Consider the following 26,082-nt stretch of genomic DNA (forward strand, 5'->3'; position numbering starts at 1 on the left):
GGGCAGGTACAGGGGGGTTAGATACAGAGTAAAGCTCTCTCTACACTGTCCCATCAAACACTCCCAGGGCAGGTACACGGGGTTAGATACAGAGTAAAGCTCCCTCTACACTGTCCCATCAAACACTCCCAGGGCAGGTACAGGGGGTTAGATACAGAGTAAAGCTCCCTCTACACTGTCCCATCAAACACTCCCAGGGCAGGTACAGCACGGGGTTAGATACAGAGTAAAGCTCCCTCTACACTGTCCGATCAAACACTCCCAGGGCAGGTACAGGGGGTTAGATACAGAGTAAAGCTCCCTCTACACTGTCCCATCACAAATTCGGCTCAAGGGGTTGAATGGTCTCCTCCTGTTGCCTTATCCCCCTCAGGGCAAGCAGAGATGGGCAGTAAATGCTGCCATGCCAATGTCATGCACATCGTAAGAAAAGCTACCGAATTCTCAATTCAGTGGAGGTTTAACTATTTTTAAAAAGACGCCATATTTGCTTTCATCGACCAGTGAATGGCTGACTGTTACAAAGGCAGAGGGTGCCTGTGGTACCTCACCCAAGTGCTCAGTCCTCATGCGTGCCCAGGTAAGGAGAGTCGGCTGGATTCAGTCAGCGGGCCTGATCCTGTCCATCCCTTGTTCATCTCTCAGGGCAATGCCAATGTGTCGGTCAGGCTTTGCACTGCTGACCTGACATATTTAGGACTGGATTGACACCTTGCAGTTGAAAAAACTCCACTGGGGTTGGAATCCACTCCAGGGTCTGGGGAGAAAGGTCTAATCCTGCCCCCAGAGAATCGCCAGTATTTCTCCCCGTTCGATGGTAATCTGTTTGAAAGCATCATTTACCCTCAGCTCTCGGAGTGTGACCTCCACACGATCATCGCTGTCCTTGCACGTGCTGCAATTGTTATATTTTTCCTTCATGCAGGTCAGCCAGTTTTGGAATTTCTCCTGATTGTCAGAGTATTCCTGATGCTCCTGTACAATTGCTTCCAAAATCGCCACCTTCTCCTGAAACATGGAAACCAGATATGAAATCTCAAAAATTGTGCAGGATTTGGTTCATTCAATTGCTGCTGTCCTGCTCCCCGCTGTGTGCGCGCATGTGGACCTGGGCGGGGGGCACTCGGGGAGGAGCAGGGACAGGGGGGGGCGCGGGGACTGGGGGGCGCGGGAACTGGGGGGCGCGGGGACTGGGGGCGCGGGGACTGGGGGCGCGGGGACTGGGGGACCGGGGGCGCGGGGACCGGGGGGGGAGGGTGGCAGGGACCGGGGGGGGAGGGGGGCAGGGACCGGGGGGGGAGGGGGGCAGGGACTGGGGGGGAGGGGGGCGCAGGGACTGGGGGGGGCAGGGACTGGGGGGGAAGGGGGCAGGGACTGGGGGGGGGGGGGCGCAGGGACTGGGGGGGGGCAGGGACTGGGGGCAGGGGCAGGGACTGGGGGGGGTGCAGGGAAGAATCGTGTGTTGAACCTTTGATTTTATCTCAAGTTCTTCATGATCAGCCTTTAATTTGTGCTGAGCTTCCTCACTCAGCGTTCCATCTTGGGTTTTGGCGAATAACGACGCTGATTCCTGGATGAGTCGTTGTAGCAGAGCTGCCTGGTTGGAGATGTTACTGAGCACGATCCTGTGATGGTTTAACTGCAACTTCTTCTCCTTTAGACCCAGCTGTGACTCAAGGTCGGGCTCCAGCTTCTGCTTCAAACTCAGCAACCAAATAAAATAATCCTCCCTCGCCCGCAAATACTCCGACCAGTGCAGCAACACCCACTCGATCCGACTGGGAAAAGACAGAGAAATCCCCATTAATCCAAGTCCCCCACACCCCCAGCCTCCCTCGCCCATCTCTCCTCCACGTCCCCTCGCCCATCCCCCCCAGCCCCCTCGCCCATCCCCCCACTCGTCCCGTCACCCCCCCGTCCCCTTACCCCCATCACCCACCCCCCCCTCGCCCATCCCCCCACTCGTCCCATCACCCCTCCCGTCCCCTCACCCACTATGACCCCTCGCCCACCCCCCCAGTCCCCCCCTCACCCATCCCCCCACTCGTCCCGTGACCCCCTCCCCGTGACCCCTTGCCCATCCCCCCCATCCCCCTTGCCCATCCCCCCAGTCCCCCCCTCGCCCATCCCCCCACTCGTCCCGTCACCCCCTATGACCCCTCGCCCATCCCCCCCACCCCCCCTCGCCCATCCCCCCACTCGTCCCATCGTCCCTCAGCCATCCCTCCCCACTCACCCCATCAGCCCTGCCCTCCCATTCTTCCCCCCACTCATGCGTCGACTCCCCCCCCCCCTCGCCCCGCTGGATGTTGTGCACCTCGGGTTAGTCAGAGCCATCTCGTTCTTGGATTATGAGCAGGGATATCGGCAGGCAATGGAAAGATTTCCCTGGGATGTGAGGAGCTGCTACCTGTGACAGTGGACCATGTGGGTCTTCGTGTCCTCCCACAGACATTTAATCTGTTTCAGTGCCGTGTGGATCTGCCGCTTCTCCTCGGTATTACTGTCCTGCAGGAGTGACTCTGCCTTCAGCAGCACCGCCTGCAGCCGGATCCTACCCTCGGGCTCTTCCGCCGCGATCTCCTGTCCCACGGAACAACACAGTCACTGCAGTTAATCCCTGCAACATTCCCAATCTATCACATTCAACACTAACTGTGCTTCAACCAATGAGATAATAATTAAAAGGCAACAAAGCTTCGGGGGTTGGCACGGAAAACTGCATCCATTTAAATATAGATAATACATCTTTTCCCCAGCCCCCGCACCCGCCCCCCCGTACACAGTCCGTCCATAGCTCCGGTACACCCCCCCCCTCCCTGATCCCTCAGCCTGGTACACCCCCCCCCTCCCCGATCCCCCAGCCTGGTACACCCCCCGATCTCCCAGCCTGGTACACCCCCCCCATCCCTGATCCCCCAGCCTGGTACACCCCCCGATCTCCCAGCCTGGTACACCCCCCCCCATCCCTGATCCCCCAGCCTGGTACACCCCCCGATCTCCCAGCCTGGTACACCCCCCCCCATCCCTGATCCCCCAGCCTGGTACACCCCCCGATCTCCCAGCCTGGTACACCCCCCCCCATCCCTGATCCCCCAGCCTGGTACACCCCCCCCCATCCCTGAACCCCCAGCCTGGTACACCCCCCGATCTCCCAGCCTGGTACACCCCCCCCCATCCCTGATCCCCCAGCCTGGTACACCCCCCGATCTCCCAGCCTGGTACACCCCCCCCCATCCCTGATCCCCCAGCCTGGTACACCCCCCGATCTCCCAGCCTGGTACACCCCCCCCCAATCCCTGATCCCCCAGCCTGGTACACCCCCCGATCTCCCAGCCTGGTACACCCCCCCCCATCCCTGATCCCCCAGCCTGGTACACCCCCCGATCTCCCAGCCTGGTACACCCCCCCCCCTCCCCGATCTCCCAGCCTGGTACACCCCCTCCCCGATCCCTCAGCATGGTGTACCACATCAGCGAGTGTACCAGGGCAAAGCCTCCTCCTGCCCAATCTCTCCTTACCTGTGTCTCCCTCAGCCTGGCCTCGAGAGCTGCCTTTGGTCCCTGCACACTGTCGCTGGCCTGCAGTCTCTCCTGGATCCTCAGCATCCAGCGCTGAGCCTCTTCCCAGGATGTTTGGAATTCTCCCGATGCCTCCTGACGGCTCATCTCCAGGGCTGGAGCTGCAAACACACATTGGAGAGAATCACAGAATAGAATCAGAATGGGTACAGCACAGGCGGCCATTCGGCCCGTCGAGCCTGTGCCGGCTCCACCCCCCCCCCGCCCTTTCCCCGTAGCCCTGCGGGTGGTTTTGTGGCAGATCTGCACCCAAGAGCGAGGGGGGTGGGGGAGGAGGATTGTACAGGAGTTGTGGGGGAGGGGGCAGGGAGTGTGTACAGGGGCTGGGGGGAGGGGGGATTGTCAGGTTTTTAAAATCTGTTTTATTGTTAATTCCAGGAGATCACATGGTTTCTGGTAGGGTGGAGTATATAAGTTGTAAGAAATAGGAGCAGGAGACGGCCACCTGGCCCCTCGAGCATGCTCCGCCATTTAATAAGATCATGGCTGATCTGATCATGGACTCAGCTCCACTTCCCCGCCCGCTCCCCATAACCCTTTACTTCTTTATCGCTGAAAAATCTGCCTATCTCCACCTTAAATATATTCAATGACCCAGCCTCCACAGCTCTCTGGGGCAGAGAATTCCACAGATTTACAACCCTCAGAGAAGAAATTCCTCCTTGTCTCAGTTTTAAATGGGCGGCCCCTGATTCTGAGACTATGTCCCCGAGTTTTAGTTTCCCCTGTGAGTGGAAACATCCTCTTTGCATCCATCTTGTCGAGTCCCTTCATTATCTTATATGTTTCGTTAAGATCATCTCTCATTCTTCTGAACCCCAATGAGTAGAGGCCCAACCTACTCAATCTATCTTCATAAGTCAACCCCCTCATCTCCAGAATCAACCGAGTGAACCTTCTCTGAACAGCCTCCAATGCAAGTATATCCTTCCTTAAATAAGGAGACCAAAACTGTATGCAGTACTCCAGGTGTGGCCTCACCAATACCCTGTACTGTTGCAGCAGGACTTCTCTGCTTTTATACTCTATCCCCCTTGCAATAAAGGCCAACATTCCATTTGCCTTCCTGATCACTTGCTGTACCTGCATACTAACTCTTTGTGTTTCATGCACAAGGCCCCCCAGGTCCCTCTGTACTGCAGCACTTTGCAATTTTTCTCCATTTAAATTATAATTTGCTTTTCTATTTTTTCTGCCAAAGTGGATAACCTCACATTTTCCCACATTATACTCCATCTGGCAAATTTTTGCCCACTCACTTAGCCTGTCTATATCCCTTTGCAGATTTTTTTGTGTCCTCCTCACAATTTGCTTTCCCACCCATCTTTGTATCGTCAGCAAACTTGGTTACATTACACTCGGTCCCTTCATCCAAGTCATTAATATAGATTGTAAATAGTTGGGGTCCCAGCACCGATCCCTGCGGCACCCCACATCCACTGGTTCCCCATTATCCACCCTGTTCGTTACATCCTCAAAGAATTCCAGTAAATTTGTCAAACACGATTCCCCTTCAGAGCACCATGCTGGCTCTGCCCGACCGAGTTTTGCTTTTCCAAATGTCCTGCTGCTTGTTTAATAATGGACCCCAGACCCCCAGCCCCCAGACAGACCCCGGCCCCCAGACAGACCCCGGACAGACCCCGGCCCCCGGACAGACCCCGGATCCCGGACAGACCCCGGACCCCAGACAGACCCCGCCCCCGGACCCCAGACAGACCCCGGACCCCAGACAGACCCCGGCCCCCGGACAGACCCCGGACCCCCGGACCCCAGCATGTCCCACCACAGAGGTTACACTGCTCCATAGTTCCTGCTTTCTGTCTGCCTCCTGTGTTAAACAGGGGAGTTACATTTGTGGTTTTCCAGTCCACTGGGGCCCACCCCAGGACCAGGGATTGCGAGCCGTGTTTACCGGCAGTGTGGTGGGCAGGACCCCACACCGCCCCCAGGGAGAGGGGGAGAGGGAGAGGGGGAGGGAGAGGGGGAGGGAGAGGGGGAGGGAGGGGGAGAGGGAGGGGGGGGGGGAGGGGGGGGGGGGGAGGGGAGGGGGAGGGGGAGATGGAGAGGGAGGGGGAGGGGGGGAGGGAGGGGGAAAGGGGGATGGGGGGAGAGGGAGAGGGGACGGCCTCAGGACATGCTCCCGGGCCGGGGGGGGAACATCCACAGCCTCTCACCCATCCCCCCCCCGGGCCCCGGCCTCACCCAGCCCGACGCCTCTCTCCGGCCTTCCTGCGCCCACAGTCCCGCCCGGCCGAGCTCAGTCCGCCGCCTGCCAATCACACGGCTGCCAGGAGCGGCGCGGGGCAGGGCGGCCAATCACCGAGCGGCGGGGCCGGGCCGAGCCAATCACCGAGCCGCGGGGCCGGGCCGAGCCAATCACCGAGCGGCGGGGCCGGGCCGAGCCAATCACCGAGCGGCGGAGTCGGGCCGAGCCAATCACCGAGCGGCGGGGCCGGGCCGAGCCAATCACCGAGCGGCGGAGTCGGGCCGAGCCAATCACCGAGCGGCGGGGCCGGGCCGAGCCAATCACCGAGCGGCGGGGCGCGACGGGGCGGCGCGCATGCCCGGTGCGGCGCTCGGGTTGCCCTGGGAGACGCGGCCTGTGCCGGGCGGGAGCCGGAGCCGGAGCCGGCGCCATGCCCCTGACCGTGCGGCAGCCCGAGCGGAGCCTGCGTGACAAACCGAAGCCGGGAGCCGGGGCGCTGCCGGCCTGGGATAGCGGCCTCGGACCGCTCGGCCTCCTCCTGCTGCTCACCGCACTCTCCCTCCTCAGCCGCTTCTACCGGCTGGCCGAGCCCCGGCATGTGTGGTGGGTCTGTGGGGGGGCACCGGGGGGTGTGGGGGAGGGACACCGGGGGGGGGTGTGGGGGAGGGGGAGAGCCGGGGGGGTGTGGGGGAGGGGCACCGGGGGGGTGTGGGGGAGGGGCACCGGGGGGGTGTGGGGGAGGGGGAGAGCCGGGGGGGTGTGGGGGAGGGGCACCGGGGGGGTGTGGGGGAGGGGCATCGGGGGGTGTGAGGAGGAGGGAGGGCCGGGGGGTGTGAGGGGGAGGGACGGCCACCGGGGGGGTGTGAGGGAGCTGGGGGGGAGGGGTGTGAGGGAGGAGAGAGTGGGGGGGGCGAGCACCGGGGAGTGGGAGGGGAGGGGCACTGGGGGGTGTGAGGAAGCTGGGGGGGGAGGGTTGTGAGGGAGGAGAGAGGGGGGAGGGGTGTGAGGGAGGAAAGAGGGGGGAGGGGTGTGAGGGAGGAGAGAGGGGGGAGGGGGAGAGCCGGGGGGTGTGGGGGAGGGGCATCGGGGGGAGGGGAGGGGCACCGGGGGTTGTGAGGGGGAGGGAGGGCCGGGGGGTGTGAGGGAGAGGGCCGGGGGGGGGTGAGGAGGAGGGAGGGCCGGGGGGTGTGAGGGGGAGGGACGGGCACCGGGGGGGTGTGAGGGAGCTGGGGGGGAGGGGTGTGAGGGAGGAGAGAGTGGAGGGGGCGAGCACCGGGGAGTGGGAGACAACGGGGGTGAGGGGCGAGAGAGTTGGGGAAGGGGTGGAGTGTGTTTCTGGGCTGGGTGTGGGGAGGGTATTTTAACATGTGGGACATGAATCTGGTGGAGTATAATCCCAGTCTACAATCCCAGTCTACAATCCCAGTCTACAATCCCAGTCTACAATCCCAGTCTACAATCCCAGTCTACAATCCCAGTACTACAATCCCAGTCTACAATCCCAGTACTACAATCCCAGTACTACAATCCCAGTCTACAATCCCAGTACTACAATCCCAGTACTACAATCCCAGTACTACAATCCCAGTACTACAATCCCAGTACTACAATCCCAGTACTACAATCCCAGTACTACAATCCCAGTCTACAATCCCAGTACTACAATCCCAGTACTACAATCCCAGTACTACAATCCCAGTACTACAATCCCAGTCTACAATCCCAGTACTATAATCCCAGTCTACAATCCCAGTACTACAATCCCAGTCTACAATCCCAGTCTACAATCCCAGTCTACAATCCCAGTCTACAATCCCAGTACTACAATCCCAGTCTACAATCCCAGTACTACAATCCCAGTACTACAATCCCAGTCTACAATCCCAGTACTACAATCCCAGTACTACAATCCCAGTACTACAATCCCAGTACTACAATCCCAGTACTACAATCCCAGTACTACAATCCCAGTACTACAATCCCAGTCTACAATCCCAGTACTACAATCCCAGTACTACAATCCCAGTACTACAATCCCAGTACTACAATCCCAGTACTACAATCCCAGTCTACAATCCCAGTACTATAATCCCAGTCTACAATCCCAGTACTACAATCCCAGTACTACAATCCCAGTACTACAATCCCAGTCTACAATCCCAGTACTACAATCCCAGTACTACAATCCCAGTCTACAATCCCAGTACTACAATCCCAGTACTACAATCCCAGTCTACAATCCCAGTACTACAATCCCAGTACTACAATCCCAGTACTATAATCCCAGTACTATAATCCCAGTACTATAATCCCAGTACTACAATCCCAGTACTACAATCCCAGTACTACAATCCCAGTACTACAATCCCAGTACTATAATCCCAGTACTATAATCCCAGTACTACAATCCCAGTACTATAATCCCAGTCTACAATCCCAGTACTACAATCCCAGTACTACAATCCCAGTACTACAATCCCAGTACTACAATCCCAGTACTACAATCCCAGTCTACAATCCCAGTACTACAATCCCAGTACCACAATCTAGTACTGCTGTCTGCAGTGTCATAATTGGGGCAGAAATTCCGGCCTGTCGGGCCCGTCCGGTGTGTATGGGACGGGTACGGACCAGGGAAGGCATCGCAAAAGCCGGGTCTCAGCACGCAATGCACATGAGGCCAGAATTGGAGGAGCGCAGAGATCTCGAAAGATTGTGGGACTGGAGGAGATTTAAGAGATAGGGAGGGGTGAGGCCGTGCAGGGATTTTAAAGCAAGGCTTTGCTGGATCGGGAGCCAATGTAGGTCAGTGAGCACAGGCGTGCGGGGGTGAATGGGACTTGGTGCGAGTTAGGATGTGGATGAGCTGAAGTTTATGAAGGGTGGAAGATAGGAAGTTGGCCAGGAAAGCTTGGTGAAAGAGGTGGGTTTAAGGAGCGTGTTAATGAAGGATAGAGAGGCGGAGAGGTTTAGGCAGGGAATTTCAGAGCTTAGGGCCTAGGCAGTTGAAGGCACGGCCACCGTTGGTTGAGTGATTATAATAAGGAATGTTCAAGAGGGCAGAATTAGAAAAGTCGAGATATCTCGGTGGGGATGGCGGGCTGGGCGGTTGTGAGGCTGGAGGAGATTGGAGAGATGAGGCCATGGAGGGATTTTAAAACAAGGACAAAAATTTTGAAATTGAGGCGTTGCTTATCTGGATGCTAATGGAGGTCAGCGAGCACAGGGGTGATGGGCGAATGGGACTCATGGGCCGAGCAGTACCAGACGGGAGTGAATCGTTCCCCTTTACCCCCTGTGTACTGTACATGTACAGGGGGCAGTAAGACACACACACGGGGTGTACAGTACCAGACGGAGTGAATCGGTTCCTTTACCCGCTGTGTACCGTACATGTACAGGGGGAACTGACACACACACGGTGTGTATAGTACCAGACAGGAGTGAATCGTTCCCCTTTACCCCCTGTGTACTGTACAGGGGGCAGTGAGACACACATACATGATGTACAGTGCCAGACGGAGTGAATCGGTCCCTTTACCCCCTGTGTACTGTACATGTACAGGGGACACTGACACACACATGGTGTGTACAGTGCCAGACGGAGTGAATCGTTTCCCTTTACCCTGTGTACTGTACATGTACAGGGGACACTGAGACACACACACGGTGTGTACAGTGCCAGACGGAGTGAATCGTTCCCTTTACCCTGTGTACTGTACATGTGCAGGGGACACTGAGACACACACACAGGGTGTACAGGAGCAGACGGAGTGAATCGTTCCCTTTACCCTGTGTACTGTACATGTACAGGGGACACTGAGACACACAGGGTGTGCAGTGCCAGACGGGAGTGAATCGTTCCCTTTACCCTGTGTACTGTACATGTACAGGGGACACTGAGACACACACACAGGGTGTACAGGAGCAGACGGAGTGAATCGTTCCCTTTACCCTGTGTACTGTACATGTACTGTACATGTACAGGGGACACTGACACACACACACAGGGTGTACAGTGCCAGACGGGAGTGAATTGTTCCCTTTTCCCTGTGTACTGTACATGTACAGGGGACACTGAGACACACAGGGTGTACAGGAGCAGACGGAGTGAATCGTTCCCTTTACCCTGTGTACTGTACATGTACAGGGGACACTGAGACACACACAGGGTGTACAGGAGCAGACGGAGTGAATTGTTCCCTTTACCCTGTGTACTGTACATGTACAGGGGACACTGAGACACACAGGGTGTACAGGAGCAGACGGAGTGAATCGTTCCCTTTACCCTGTGTACTGTACATGTACAGGGGACACTGAGACACACACACTGGGTGTACAGGAGCAGACGGAGTGAATCGGTCCCTTTACCCCTTATGTACGAGCTACACTCGGCTGCTCTTGTGATGAATGTCGATGGGAGTTTTGAAATCCAGTGTCCTGATTATTTTTTCCTCCTTTGCAGTTGGGATGAAACTCACTTTGGAAAAATGGGAAGTTATTACATCAACCAAACGTTTTTCTTTGATGTTCATCCTCCACTCGGCAAGGTATGGATTCTCCTAGACATAACGAACTAAAATAAAGCCACTGAGTGGATTGTACATAAATAAGGGATAAAAGTGGATTTGGAACTGCTTGGGCCGAATGGCCTGTTTCTGTGCTGTCGAGCATATGTAAAGTGTCTCCATTTATTTGACAATCTACTGCCGCATGCATCTTTTGAAAAAGTCCAATTTGTTTTTTTAGTTTGTATCACACAGAATATACAGCACAGAATTGGGCCATTCGGCCCCACGAGCCTGTGCTGGTGCGAATACTCCACAGTAGTCCCTCCCATTCCCTCTGCCTCATCTCAGCCTCTCAGCAAATGATCGTTTCTCTCAAGTACCATTCTATTACCTTCTGAAAGCTATTTCCCTCGAGAACTTCCTGTGGTGGCGAGTTTCACATTCCAATCAGTCTCTGAGTGAAGACATTTCTCCTCAATTCCCTGTTGGATTTATTAGTGACTATCCTGTATTTATGGCCACTAGTGTTGGATTCTCATAAGATCATAAGAAATAGGAGCAGGAGTAGGCCATACGGCCCCTCGAGCCTGATGCTGATCTGATCATGGACTCAGCTCCATTTCCCCGCCCGCTCCCCATAACCCTTATCCCCTTATCGTTTAAGACACTGTCTATTTCTGTCTTAAATTTATTCAATGTCCCAGCTGCCACAGCTCTCTGAGGCAGCGAATTCCACAGATTTACAACCCTCAGAGAAGAAATTTCTCCTCATCTCTGTTTTAAATGGGCGGCCCCTTATTCTAAGATCATGCCCTCTAGTTCTAGTCTCCCCCATCAGTGGAAACATCCTCTCTGCATCCATCAAGCCCCCTCATAATCTTATACGTTTCGATAAGAGCACCTCTCATTCTTCTGAATTCCAATGAATAGAGGCCCAACCTCCTCAACCTTTCCTCATTAGTCAATCCCCTCATCCCCGGAATCAACTGAGTGAACCAGCTGGCTCGTTGATGTAGGGGTATGATTCTCGCTTTGGGGTTGTTAATTGAAATTTGTGAGAGGTCCCGGGTTCAAATCCCAGACGAGCCCATGAATTTGTATCGAACAGAGAGGTTGTTTCCACTGGTCGGGGAGACTAGAACTAGGGGGCACAGCCTCAAAATACGGGGGAGCCAATTTAAAACCGAGTTGAGAAGGAATTTCTTCTCCCAGAGGGTTGTGAATCTGTGGAATTCTCTGCCCAAGGAAGCAGTTGAGGGTAGCTCATTGAATGTATTCAAGTCACAGATAGATAGATTTTTAACCAATAAGGGAATTAAGGGTTACGGGGAGAGGGCGGGTAAGTGGAGCTGAGTCCACGGCCAGATCAGCCATGATCTTATTGAATGGCGGAGCAGGCTCGAGGGGCTAGATGGCCTACTCCTGTTCCTAATTCTTATGTTCTTATGTTCTTTCTCTGAACTGCCTCCAAAGCAAGTATATCCTTTCGTAAACATGGAAACCAAAACTGCACGCAGTATTCCAGGTGTGGCCTCACCAATACCCTGTATAGCTGTAGCAAGACTTTCCTGCTTTTATACTCATCCCCTTTGAACTAAAGGCAAAGATACCATTGGCCTTCCTGATCATTTGCTGTACCTGCATACTAACATTTTGTGTTTCATGCACAAATCCCCCCAGGTCCTGCTGTACTGCGGCACTTTGCAATCTTTCTCCAATTAAATAATAACTTGCTCTTTGATTTTTTTCTGCCAAAGTGCATGACCTCACACTTTCCAACATTATACTCCATCTGCCAAATTTTTGCCCACTCACTTAGCCTGTCTATGTCCTTTTGCAGATTTTTTGTGTCCTCCTCACACATTGCTTTTCCTCCCATCTTTGTGGAAACATTCTCTCCATATCTACCCTGTCCAACTCATTCATACTTTTAAATATCTCGATCCGGTCACCGCTAGGTCTTCTCTTTGCTAAAGAAAAAAGCCCCAACATGTTCAATCGTCCCTGATAGCTGTAATCTCTCCGTCCTGGTAACATCCTTGAGAATCTGTTTTTCATCTTCTCCAGTGCTTCGATGTCCTTTTTTATAGTTATACACAGTTCGGGTCTCACGGTCGTGGTTTGACCTACGACGAGGCAGTCCCTCGTGACGAGGATGATGCTCTTCACACCAAGGTGTTACACTGAGTTACATCGTAAAGGGGTGGAAGATGCCTGTGTGTGGATTATTTTAACGTGGGGTGGCCGTTGCACACCAGTCACCACACGGGCTCATCAATCCTTGCCACTGGACCAAGGCCAAGACAACTGGAGACCAGCTCTGCTGCGCTGCCCCTGGGCCCCAACCCTCTATACTTCACATTACAGTCTCTCATTACTTCACCACTATTAGAATTTTATAGCCCGAGAAATAAATCTCAGTGCTTTGTTACTATTTTAATTGCGTTGCTGACCTGATGCTGCTTTCAATGATTTGTTCACCTGTTTCCCGGGATACGTTTGCTCTTCTGCCCCATTCAGTTTCTTTGCTTTTCTGTTTCTAGATGTTAATTGGATTAGCAGGATATCTGACTGGATATGATGGTACCTTCCCCTTTAAAAAACCCGGAGACAAGTATGAACAGCACCACTACTACGGCATGAGAGCGGTAAGATGTGTCAACTGGCGAAATGGGCAGGATAGTGATCTACCTCATAACATGGTTTCAAGAAGCACAGGAGGGTTATCTCATTACAAGATAGGGGACTGAGAGACACCAGTTAGTGTACAGATATCTCAGAGGGAGAGGGACTGAGAGACACCAGTCAATGTACAGATATCTCCCTGAGGGAGAGGGACTGAGAGACACCAGTTAGTGTACAGATATCTCCCTGAGGGAGAGGGGACTGAGAGACACCAGTCAGTGTACAGATATCTCCCTGAGGGAGAGGGGACTGGGAGACACCAGTCAGTGTACAGATATCTCCCTGAGGGAGAGGGACTGAGAGACACCAGTCTGTGTACAGATATCTCCCTGAGGGAGAGGGACTGAGAGTCACCAGTCAATGTACAGATATCTCCCTAAGGGAGAGGGACTGAGACACCAGTCAGTGTACAGATATCTCCCTGAGGGAGATGGACTGAGAGACACCAGTCAGTGTACAGATATCTCCCTGAGGGAGAGGGATTGAGAGACACCAGTCATTGTACAGATATCTATGAGACACTGATTTGAGGAACCTGTGCAGTGCACAGATATTTCCCTGAAGCAAGTTCTGAAACAAAACTGCAGTGAGAATGTTGAAGTTGGCTGATTTTCCACATTTGTTTATCCTACATGTTGGTTGGGGCAGGCCCACATATAATGATCTTTGTTGCTTAATTGTAAAGATTTGGATCTGCTTTTTTTAGGCAGGCTTGATGACAAAACTGAAGTACTGATAGATAATTGATGAGGACAGTTCTGTTGTAAGTACTGCCTTCACACTCCAGGAGTGAAGCTTTAGAGTTGGCCTGAGGACAAACGCTAGCATTCCACATCAGGACCATATCGCTACCAGTTTGGGGACTGAACTATTGTGGGCAGGCTCTGTGCTGAGCTGTGTGACGCAGTAAGATGTCAGACTTGTCAATCTTTGAGCATTCTGGTATTGGTGTTGGCTGGGATTGGGCGGTTTGTAGCATGGTGTAACACAGTCTCCAAGTTGCCATTGAGTTTATTCCATCTCCCAGGTTGATGCAGTTGCTGCTAAGGTATATATTGCTTGCTGTGGTGCAGAGCTCCAGTGAGGGATGTGGTACCAAATCTTCAGTCGGTGCTGAATTACAGCCGCAGTGCAGAGGTCATGAGAGCTTTGGATGAACGAGACCCAGCAGCCCATTGGATCTCAGCCTGTCAGAATGACAGCATCGAGCTGCTCATTTCACAAAGTAAATGATTCAGACCATCAGCAATTGGGTGGGAAAGGTGGGTCAGTTCTTGGTCACAATCTGTAAAGAAATACTTTGTGCTGTTTGTCCAAAACTTGCCCTTCAAGTCTCTATCTGTGCCCTCTCCTGTCACGCTGACTTGTTCTGACACAAGGTCCCACCATTTCTGGTTCAGGTGCTGCAGTTTATCAAGTTGTTCCTTGACGTTCATCCTTCGCGGATCAACCTTTTTGCTTCAAGAAAGGAGGGATTTTCAAGGGGCATTTGGTTGGATGTGTAGAATTTACCAATATCTCGCAAAGATTCCAGGTACCTTTCCCCTGCAGAGGAGAAGAATCCCTTTCTGGGCTTTTAAAATGAGTTTAAAGGGGCAGACTAAGCCTGCGGGGGATAAAAGGGGATGCATTTATTGAGACCCCCCCCCCCCCAAGTGTTTGGACTCATAGGAAAGGGAATTCAAAATGGAGCTAAATTACAGAAGCCTGAGATCCCCTAAACATCTCTGGGAAGGAACATATCAATTTTAAGATTCTACAACATTTTGGCTGCGAAAAAGAGTTACCAAATACAGGAGGTGGAGCTAACGTCTGAAACACATCGCAGTGTGGGCTGGGCCCATGCTGCAGCGTGGAGTCCCCGACATGCGTGAGAACACCAGCAGCAGGACCGTCCGCCACCTTAAACATTCACTTTCCCCACCACGGGTGCACCATGGCTGCAGTGCGTAACAACAGCACAGGATGCGTTGCAGCAACTCATCAAGGCTTCTTCAGCAGCACCTTGCAAAGCTGTGACATTTGCTGCCTAGAAATACAAGGGCAACAGGCGCATGGGAACACCACCACCTCCAAGTCACACACCATCCTGACTTGGAAATATATCGGCTGGGTCAAAATCCTGGAGCTCTGTCCCTAACAGCACTGTGGGAGTATTTTCACATGGACTGCAGAGCTTCAGAAGGCAGCTCACACCACCTTCTCCAGAGCAACTGGGATAACCAATAAATGCTGGCTTAGTGCAAGACGCTCACATCCCATGAATGAACAATATAAGTGAAAAAGATTGTTGCCAAAACAGGAACCAGTCACGATAAAGGAGCCACCGAACATGCGTCAGCACAGATCACTGAAGAAGCTCCATCACTTCTCCCCTTGTTAATGACACACAATTAGGAGGTTTGGTAAACAGTGAGGACCGTAGGAGACTTGGAATCCTACAATCCTACACCACAGAAGCAGGTCGTTCGGCCCATCGATCCAATTAATCCCACTCCCCTGCTCGTTCCCCGTAGCCCTGCAATTGTTGTAGAGCCACCTAGTGGATGATTGATGTAACAACAATAAAGCCATGTGCTGCATCAGTTCTTACCCAAGAGCCACGTTCTGCAGTTATCGATATCTGCTGCGTCTCAGGATATCACAGAATTGGCGATGAAGGTGGGATCTTGGATTTCCTAACACAGATTTTAGTTGGAGGATAATCCTGCCAACCGACTGAGGTTCTTTGCATTTTTTAGTTTTCCTGTAAAACAAAGTAAATTTTGAGCAGACGTGGATGAACTTTCAATGTTGCCAGAGTCCAGATGGCCGCGCCTATGGGAATAATCGTGCGCTTGGCTGAGTTCCATCACAACCGAGAGACTTTTTGGAGCCTATGTGGAGTGGCTGGAAATGTTTTTCACTGAATAGTATCGTGGAAGTCCCCGATGATGTAAACCATAACCGGGCAGTTTTAGAAAGGAAACAAGCTGCTTTCTTGACTGAAGCAGGCTCCAAGGTGTCTGAAACCCTGAAAAATGAGCTGCTTCCTGCCAAGCCGAAGGACGCAACAATGAAGGAGATTCAGCATGACCGTCCTGAGCCGCTGCAAATTGCTGAAAGTTAGTGCTTTGGAACTCTCAATCAATTAACTGACAAGGGTATCAGTGAGTACGTTGTAGCTTTAAAAAAGCAAAGCATTCATTGTCATTACTAAAACTTTCAGGACCGAGCTTTGCATGACCGTTTTGTTTGTGGGTTGAAAAATGAATGTATCAGAAGTAAATTGTTGACGGCCCTGAGCATGTCAGACAACTGTCGATGGATATGGCCGACTGAAATTTCCAGTCGTAAGAGAACCGAGGTGAATCTGCTGCAGGCTAAAAGTAAAAGGCAGTTGGGCCCCAAGGCCTCCGCAAATGGCCACGGTAACAGGGCGTTGAAGTCGTGCTACCGGTGCCTGGGACAACACCTTGCTCAGAGCTGTCCATAAGTGAAGGCAGAGTGTTTCTACTACAAGAAAACCGGGCATCTTGCGAAGGTGCGCTGACAGAAGTGTAAACTAACTGGCAATGCAAGTAGAGATCACCAGACACTACATAGCATTGAAGAGAAGCAGCAGCACGAGGAGTTTCTGGAGATTCACATCATCAGGAGCACGCGGGTATTGGCAAAATATTGTCATCCATGTAGTCGTTGCAGGAACCAGGATATCCCTGGAAATCGGCACTGAGACAATCCAGAGCTGTCTGACCCCCAGTAAAGGTTGCTGCGTACTCTCGGGTTAATCGTTCCTGCTCATCATCGTCATCATCATCATAGGCGGGTCCTCGTGTCGAGGATGACTTGCTTCCACGCCAAAAAGGGATGAGTTCACAATGAAGGGCCTAATATTCCGGATCCTGAACTACATCCTGAAGGGTGGAAGATGCCTGTGGGTGGATTGTTTTAACGTGGGGTGACCGTTGCACACCAGCCACCACACGGGCTTGACAGAGCTCGGTCTTGGTCCAGTGGCAAGGGTTAACCAGGACGCCCGGAGACCAGCTCTGCTGCATGGACCCAGTGTGCACACATCGCAGTGTGGGCTGGGCCCATGCTGCAGCGTGGAGTCCCCGACATGCGTGAGAACACCAGCAGCAGGACCGTCCGCCACCTTAAACATTCACTTTCCCCACCACGGGTGCACCATGGCTGCACCATGGCTGCAGTGCGTAACAACAGCACAGGATGCGTTGCAGCAACTCATCAAGGCTTCTTCAGCAGCACCTTGCAAAGCTGTGACATTTGCTGCCTAGAAATACAAGGGCAACAGGCGCATGGGAACACCACCACCTCCAAGTCACACACCATCCTGACTTGGAAATATATCGGCTGGGTCAAAATCCTGGAGCTCTGTCCCTAACAGCACTGTGGGAGTATTTTCACATGGACTGCAGAGCTTCAGAAGGCAGCTCACACCACCTTCTCCAGAGCAACTGGGGATAACCAATAAATGCTGGCTTAGTGCAAGACGCTCACATCCCATGAATGAACAATATAAGTGAAAAAGATTGTTGCCAAAACAGGAACCAGTCACGATAAAGGAGCCACCGAACATGCGTCAGCACAGCTCACTGAAGAAGCTCCATCACTTCTCCCCTTACGACAAGAGGCCTGAGATGATATTTAGATATCAGGAGGTGGTTCTTTTCAGAGAATACTGGACCTCTGGAACAGGCTGACATGCAGGAGATACAGATTTGCTGAATTTCTAATGTGTCAGCTGTGGCTCAGTGGGCAGCACACTCGCCTCTGAGCCAGAAGGCCGCGGGTTCAAGTCCCACTCCAGAATCCCGAGCACATATATCCAGGCCAACACTCCAGCGCAGTGTTCCTTCTGGCATCAGTTGGCACTGCACAAGGTCTTGGCTGTGAATGAAAAGTGCTGAGGTTTCCTTTCCAATAAAGCGTGCTTCTTGAGATGATTCACTGAACCATAATGTACATCGAGGCTAAGCTTAATTCAAGGAACATCAGACTAAGGGAAGGAAACCCAGCCAAAACTATTTGAGTCCTGATAATCTCACTCAACATTCCAAGCCGTTGTGGCCTTTTGTGTGATCCCATTGGTTGTTGTGATTGTGATTGAGATTTGTAGACCAGCTCTCATGTTGGAATCGTAGAAAAAATACAGCACAGAAGGAGGCCATTCGGCCCATCATGTCCACGCCAGCTGACAAAGCTATCCAGCCCAATCCCACTTTCCAGCTCTCGGTCCGTAGCCCTGTACGTTACGGCACTTCAGGTGCACGTTCCAGTACTTCTTAAATGTGAGGATCTCTGCCTCTATCACCCTTTCAGGCAGTAAATATTTTCTCCTCTGCTCTAATCCTTCTACCAACTACTTTAAATCTATGCCCCTGGTTGTTGACCCCTCTGCTGAGGGAAATAGGTCCTTCCCATCCACTCTATCTAGGCCCCTCATAATTTTATACACCTCAGTTAAATCTCTGTTGCTGCTCTCTTGTGATTCGGTGTGATGGATCGTGAGTTGCCTCAGTTATCAATTCAGCTGTATGGCAAGGATTGAGTGCTTCCCCAATGTTTTCATTTCCATTTGTGAGCATAGTAATGCATGTGTTAATTGTGCAAAGTGTAACACACAGAAGTGAGACCAGAGCTGTGGCCATTTACATGCTCTTTGAACACTGCATATTGCAGCTTTCATTACATTTCAAGAGCATGTCCTGGTGATATTTGTATCTATTGCTGTTATCTCTACAGTCCAGTTGCTTTTGAAGTTTTTCTTGTGCTAACTTGTCTGTTTGTCTTGCGTGCTCTCCCCTCCCAATATCTGCAGCTCTGTGCAACCCTCGGGTCGTGTCTGGTTCCCTTTGCGTACCTCATTGTCCTGGAGCTGACTGGTTCACTCACTGCCTCACTGCTTGCTGCTGTCATTCTGATCTTTGGTAAGTTTCTGACTGAAATTATTGGGATGTGTTGCACAGCCCATGGCTGTGTCACTGTTCAGGGACCTTGGCTGGATGGAAGTGTGCACTGTGACAATTTGTTACACTCAATGTATCAAATGTAAGTCGGCAAAACATAACCTTGAAGGTATCTTGGGGGCCTGGCTTTTGGTCTTGGTCGGCAATCACCATTTTGAGTTCTTTATCTCTTGTCGGCGTCTGACGCTCTCCAAGCTGCTGCGATACGGCAACATTCTTCAACTGATCCTATCTTGTGATTCCGTGATGATGAATCAGGAGATGCAGCAACGGATTTGGATCAGTTACACAATTGGACAGAGACATAGTAAAATAAAGTTAACACTGACATGTAAAATATTACACATAGATTGACAAATGTGGCATTAAAGTATGGAATTAAATTATTCCATGGAAAGAAAGGAATCTGGAAAACAACCAGCAGCATTGCTTACAGAATGTGGTGCTTTTCACACTTGACCGTGTAAAACCACGACTTTGACCAAGCTTTGTCACCCCTTCTGATATCTCTCTCTGGCTTGCCGTTGCGTTTTTGTGAAGCGGCTTGGGCCGTTTCTCTATGTTGAGGGTGATTATAAATGCAAGTAATTGTTGGGTTGCCACAGTGCATCCTGTAGATTATACTACACCACAATGCCATGATGGAGGGGGTGCATCCTGTAGATTCAGGAAGGATAGAATAAAAGGAAAAGGAGGTGGGGTAGCATTGCTGGTTGAAGAGAAGATGAATGCAATAGTTAGGAAAGACATTAGCTTGGATGATGTGGAATCTATATGGGTAGAGCTGCAGAACACCAAAGGGCAAAAAACGTTAGTGGGAGTTGTGTACAGACCTCCAAACAGTAATAGGGATGTTGGGGAGGGCATCAAACAGGAAATTAGAGGTGCATGCAATAAAGGTGCAGCAGTTATAATGGGTGACTTTAATATGCACATAGATTGGGCTAACCAAACTGGAAGCAATACGGTGGAGGAGGATTTCCTGGAGTGCATAAGGGATGGTTTTCTAGACCAATATGTTGAGGAACCAACTAGGGGGGAGGCTATCTTAGACTGGGTGTTGTGTAATGAGAGAGGATTAATTAGCAATCTCGTTGTGCGAGGCCCCTTGGGGAAGAGTGACCATAATATGGTGGAATTCTACATTAGGATGGAGAATGAAACAGTTAATTCAGAGACCATGGTCCAGAACTTAAAGAAGGGTAACTTTGAAGGTATGAGGCGTGAATTGGCTAGGATAGATTGGCGAATGATACTTTAGGGGTTGACTGTGGATGGGCAATGGCAGACATTTAGAAACCGCATGGATGAACTACAACAATTGTACATCCCTGTCTGGTGTAAAAATAAAAAAGGGAAGGTGGCTCAACCGTGGCTATCAAGGGAAATCAGGGATAGTATTAAAGCCAAGGAAGTGGCATACAAATTGGCCAGAAATAGCAGCGAACCCGGGGACTGGGAGAAATTTAGAACTCAGCAGAGGAGGACAAAGGGTTTGATTAGGGCAGGGAAAATGGAGTACGAGAGGAAGCTTTCAGGGAACATTAAGACGGATTGCAAAACTTTCTATAGATATGTAAAGAGAAAAAGGTTAGTAAAGACAAACGTAGGTCCCCTGCAGTCAGAATCAGGGGAAGTCATAACGGGGAACAAAGAAATGGCAGACCAATTGAACAAGTACTTTGGTTCGGTATTCACTAAGGAGGACACAAACTTCCGGATATCTTCCGGATATAAAAGGGGTCAGGGGGTCTAGTAAGGAGGAGGAACTGAGGGAAATCCTTATTAGTCGGGAAATTATGTTGGGGAAATTGATGGGATTGAAGGCCGATAAATCCCCAGGGCCTGATGGACTGCATCCCAGAGTACTTAAGGAGGTGGCCTTGGAAATAGCGGATGCATTGACAGTCATTTTCCAACATTCCATAGACTCTGGATCAGTTCCTATGGAGTGGAGGGTAGCCAATGTAACCCCACTTTTTAAAAAAGGAGGGAGAGAGAAAACAGGGAATTATAGAACGGTCAGCCTGACATCAGTAGTGGGTAAAATGATGGAATCAATTATTAAGGATGTCATAGCAGCGCATTTGGAAAGAGGTGACATGATAGGTCCAAGTCAGCATGGATTTGTGAAAGGGAAATCATGTTTGTCAAATCTTCTGGAATATTTTGAGAATGTTTCCAATAGAGTGGACAAGGGAGAACCAGTTGATGTTGTGTATTTGGACTTTCAGAAGGCTTTCGACAAGGTCCTACACAAGAGATTAATGTGCAAAGTTAAAGCACATGGGATTGGGGGTAGTGTGCTGACGTGGATTGAGAACGGGTTGGCAGACAGGAAGCAAAGAGTAGGAGTAAATGGGTACTTTTCAGAATGGCAGGCAGTGACTAGTGGGGTATCGCAAGGTTCTGTGCTGGAGCCCCAGCTGTTTACATTGTACAATAATATAGACGAGGGAATTAAATGTAGTATCTCCAAATTTGCGGATGACACTAAGTTGGGTGGCAGTGTGAGCAGCGAGGAGGATGCTATGAGGCTGCAGAGTGACTTGGATAGGTTAGGTGAGTGGGCAAATGCATGGCAGATGACGTATAATGTGGATAAATGTGAGATTATCCACTTTGGTGGTAAAAACAGAGACAGACTATTATCTGAATGGTGACAGATTAGGAAAAGGGGAGGTGCAACGAGACCTGGGTGTCATGGTACATCAGTCATTGAAGGTTGGCATGCAGGTACAGCAGGCGGTTAAGAAAGCAAATGGCATGTTGGCCTTCATAGCGAGGGGATTTGTGTACAGGGGCAGGGAGGTGTTACTACAGTTGTACAGGGCCTTGGTGAGGCCACACCTGGAGTATTGTGTACAGTTTTGGTCTCCTAACTTGAGGAAGGACATTCTTGCTATTGAGGGAGTGCAGCGAAGGTTCACCAGACTGATTCCCGGGATGGCGGGACTGACATATCAAGAAAGACTGGATCAACTGGGCTTGTATTCACTGGAGTTCAGAAGAATGAGAGGGGATCTCATAGAAACGTTTAAAATTCTGATGGGTTTAGACAGGTTAGATGCAGAAAGAATGTTCCCAATGTTGGGGAAGTCCAGAACCAGGGGTCACAGTCTAAGGATAAGGGGTAAGCCATTTAGGACCGAGATGAGGAGAAACTTCTTCACCCAGAGAGTGGTGAACCTGTGGAATTCTCTACCACAGAAAGTTGTTGAGGCCAATTCACTAAATATATTCAAAAAGAAGTTCGATGTAGTCCTTACTACTCGGGGGATCAAGGGGTATGGTGAGAAAGCAGGAATGGAGTACTGAAGTTGCATGTTCAGCCATGAACTCATTTAATGGCGGTGCAGACTCAAAGGGCCGAATGGCCTACTCCTGCACCTATTTTCTATGTTTCTGTGTTCTATTATCCTACAACCACAATGCCATGCTGGAGGGGATAGATATTCAGTCCAGTCGCTGTGATACACAACCCATCCTGGATGGTGGCTTCACCCACCGAGATGGGGATTGAGTAATCCATCCCAATCCTGACTTGAGCCTTGAGGGATGACCAGGTGAACTATTCGTTGCAGAGTATCCAGCCTCTGCCCTGATCTGGAAGCCAGTGTTGATGCAGCTAGTCAAGTTCAGCCCTTAGGCAGTGGTGATGCCCAAGATCCAACCTGTCTTCCTATTGGCAGACACGATGTATTATTGTAACCTGTCTTCCTATTGGCAGACAATTAGCAATCTTGTTGTGCGAGGCCCCTTAGGGAAGAGTGACCATAATATGGTAGAATTCTTTATTAAGATGGAGAGTGACACAGTTAACTCAGAGACTAGGGCCCTGAACTTGGGAAAAGGTAACTTCGATGGTATGAGACGTGAATTGTCTATAATAGACTGGCGAGTGATACTTTAAAGGGTTGATGGTGGATAGGCAATGGCAAACATTTAAAGATCACATGGATGAACTTCAACAATTGTCCATCCCTGTCTGGAGTAAAAATAAAATGGAGAAGGTGGCTCAACTGTGGCTAACAAGGGAAATTAAGGATAGTGTTAAATCCAAGGAAGAGGCATATAAATTGGCCAGAAAAAGCAGCAAACTAGAGGACTGGGAGAAATTTATAATTCAGCAGAGGAGAACAAAGGGTTTAATTAGGAGGGGGAAAATAGAGTATGAGAGGAAGCTTGCAGGGAACATAAAAACTGACTGCAAAAACTTCTGTAGATATGTGAAGAGAAAAAGATTAGTGAAGACAAACGTAGGTCCCTTGCAGTCAGATTCAGGTGAATTTATAATGGGGAACAAAGAAATGGCGGACCAGTTTAACAAATACTTTGGTTCTGTCTTCACGAAGGAAGACACAAATAACCTTCCGGAAATACTAAGGGATCGAGGATCTCGTGAGAGGGAGCAACTAAAGGAAATTCTTATTAGGCGGGAAATTGTGTTCGGAAAATTGATGGGATTGAAGGCCGATAAATCCTTGGGGCCTGATAGGCTGCATCCCAGAGTACTTAAGGAAGTGGCCCTAGAAATAGTGGATGCATTGGTGATCATTTTCCAACCATCTATCGACTCTGGATCAGTTCCTATGGACTGGAGGATAGCTAATGTAACGCCACTTTTTAAGAAAGGAGGGAGAGAGAAAGCGGGTAATTATAGACCGTTTAGCCTGACATCAGTAGTGGGGAGAATGTTAGAATCAATTATTAAAGATGAAATAGCAGCGCATTTGGAAAGTAGTGATGGGATCGGTCCAAGTCAGCATGGATTTATGAAAGGGAAATCATGCTTGACAAATCTTCTGGAATTTTTTGAGCATGTAACTAGTAGAGTGGACAAGGGAGAACCAGTGGATGTGGTGTAGTTGGACTTTCAAAAGGCTTTTGACAAGGTCCCACACAAGAGATTGGTGTGCAAAATTAAAGCGCATGGTATTGGGGGTAATGTACTGACGTGGATAGAGAACTGGTTGGTAGACAGGAAGCAGAGAGTCGGGATAAACGGGTCCTTTTCAGAATGGCAGGCAGTGACTAGTGGAGTGCTGCAGGGCTCAGTGCTGGGACCCCAGCTCTTTACAATATACATTAATGATTTGGATGATGGAATTGAGTGTAATATCTCCAAGTTTGCAGATGACACTAAGCTGGGTGGCGGTGTGAGCTGTGAGGAGGATGCTAAAAGGCTGCAGGGTGACTTGGACAGATTAGGTGAGTGGGCAAACGCATGGCAGATGCAGTATAATGTGGATAAATGTGAGGTTATCCACTTTGGTGGCAGAATATTATCTGAATGGCGGCAGATTAGGAAAAGGAGAGGTGCAACGAGACCTGGATGTCATGGTACATCAGTCATTGAAAGTTGGCATGCAGGTACAGCAGGCAGTGAAGAAGGCAAATGGTATGTTGGCCTTCATAGCTGGGGGATTTGAGTGTAGGAGCAGGGAGGTCTTACTGCAGTTGTACAGGGCCTTAGTGAGGCTTCACCTGGAATATTGTGTTCAGTTTTGGTCTCCGAATCTGAGGAAGGACGTTCTTGCTATTGAGGGAGTGCAGCGAAGGTTCACCAGACTGATTCCCGGGATAGCAGGACTGACATATAAGGAGAGACTGGATCGACTGGGCCTGTATTCACTGGAGTTTAGAAGGATGAGAGGGGACCTCTTAGAAACATAAAATTCTGACGGGACGGGACAGGTTAGACGCAGGAAGAAATTTCCCGATGTCCAGAACCAGGGGACACAGTCTTAGGATAATGAGTAAGCCATTTAGGACTGAGATGAGGAGAAACTTCTTCACTCAGAGAGTTGTTAACCTGTGGAATTCCCTGCTGCAGAGAGTTGTTGATGCCAGTTCATTGGATATATTCAAGAGGGAGTTAGATATGGCTCTTACGGCTAAAGGGATCACGGGGTATGGAGAGAAAGCAGGAAAGGGGTACTGAGGGAATGTTCAGCCATGATCTTATTGAATGGTGGTGCAGGCTCGAAGGGCCGAATGGCCTACTCCTGCACCTATTTTCTATGTTTCTATGTTACCATGTATTACTGTAACCTGTCTTTCTATTGGCAGACACTGGATGTATTACTGTAACCTGTCTTTCTATTGGCAGACACTGGATGTATTACTGTAACCTGTCTTTCTATTGGCAGACACTGGATGTATTACTGTAACCTGTCTTTCTATTGGCAGACACTGGATGTATTACTATTTCGCAGTATATCCTGTTGGATCCGATCCTGATGTTTTTTATTCTGGGAGCAGTACTGAGCATGCTCAAGTTCACCGCTGTGAAGGACAGGTAGAGAAATCTTCAGCCATGCCTGATGGCTCAGTCGATAAATATGCCACCCAGTGTGGTACTGAACCACCACAACAGCAGCTTTTATATAATGCCTTTAACGTAGCAAAATGTCCCAAATGGCCTTACTGGAACATTAAGAACATTTGACACGAGCCACATTAGGAGATATTAGGACAGGTGACTAAATACTTGGTCAAAAAGGTAGGATTTAAGGAGTTTTTTCGAACGGGAGGGAGGGAGCAGAATTGAAGGAATGCGAACATCTTGGAGGGTTGTAGGGCTGGAGGAGGTTAGAGATGGGGAGGGTATGAGACCACGAGGCCCCAGAGTGTTTTGAAAATAAGGACATGAATTTTAAAATCGAGGCGTTGCCAGACCGGGAGCCAATGTCAGTCAGCGAGCAGAGGGATGATGGGTGAGCGGGACTCGATGTGAGTTAGGATACTGGCAACAGAGCTTTGGATGAGCTCAAGTTTATGGAAGATGGGAGGCCAGCCAAGAGTGCATCGGAATAATCAAGTCTCGAGGTAACAAAGCATGGATAAGGGTTCCAGCAGCAGATGAGCTGAGGCAAGGGTGGAGAAGGGCGTTGTTACTGAGATGGAAATAGGTGGGCTTGGTGATGGAGTGGATATGTGGCCGGAAACTCAGGGTCAAATAGGATGGCGTGGTAGCAAACGGTCTGGTTCAGCCTCACGGGGGCCAGGGAGAGAGATGGAGCCAGTGATTCGGGAACGGAGTTTGTGGCAGAGACCGAAGACAATGGCTTTGGTCTTCCCAGTATTTAGTTGGAGGAAATTTCTGCTCATGCAGTACTGGA

General features: G+C 50.7%; 2 protein-coding genes across 4 annotated transcripts in view; one reads left to right on the top strand and one right to left on the bottom strand.

The window, feature by feature from the left end:
- Positions 1-5,838, bottom strand: part of syne3 (spectrin repeat containing, nuclear envelope family member 3) — a 125,249-nt gene extending 119,411 nt beyond the window's left edge. For all 3 annotated transcript variants that reach the window (XM_070871359.1, XM_070871358.1, XM_070871357.1), the window contains exons 1-5: positions 5,787-5,838; positions 3,522-3,682; positions 2,411-2,583; positions 1,469-1,778; positions 844-1,008 (exon numbers count right to left, since the gene is read on the bottom strand). In XM_070871359.1, coding sequence (XP_070727460.1) covers positions 844-1,008; positions 1,469-1,778; positions 2,411-2,583; positions 3,522-3,668 — 795 coding nt within the window. In that variant the 5' untranslated portion in view covers positions 3,669-3,682; positions 5,787-5,838. The remainder of the gene's footprint in view (positions 1-843; positions 1,009-1,468; positions 1,779-2,410; positions 2,584-3,521; positions 3,683-5,786) is intronic.
- Positions 5,839-6,165: 327 nt separating this feature from the next.
- Positions 6,166-26,082, top strand: part of pomt2 (protein-O-mannosyltransferase 2) — a 136,873-nt gene continuing 116,956 nt past the window's right edge. The window contains exons 1-5 of the mRNA XM_070871355.1: positions 6,166-6,393; positions 10,256-10,340; positions 12,845-12,949; positions 18,811-18,919; positions 25,151-25,259. Coding sequence (XP_070727456.1) covers positions 6,221-6,393; positions 10,256-10,340; positions 12,845-12,949; positions 18,811-18,919; positions 25,151-25,259 — 581 coding nt within the window. The 5' untranslated portion in view covers positions 6,166-6,220. The remainder of the gene's footprint in view (positions 6,394-10,255; positions 10,341-12,844; positions 12,950-18,810; positions 18,920-25,150; positions 25,260-26,082) is intronic.

Source organism: Pristiophorus japonicus, unplaced genomic scaffold (genome assembly GCF_044704955.1).
Source record: "Pristiophorus japonicus isolate sPriJap1 unplaced genomic scaffold, sPriJap1.hap1 HAP1_SCAFFOLD_246, whole genome shotgun sequence".
Lineage (NCBI taxonomy): Eukaryota > Metazoa > Chordata > Chondrichthyes > Pristiophoridae > Pristiophorus > Pristiophorus japonicus.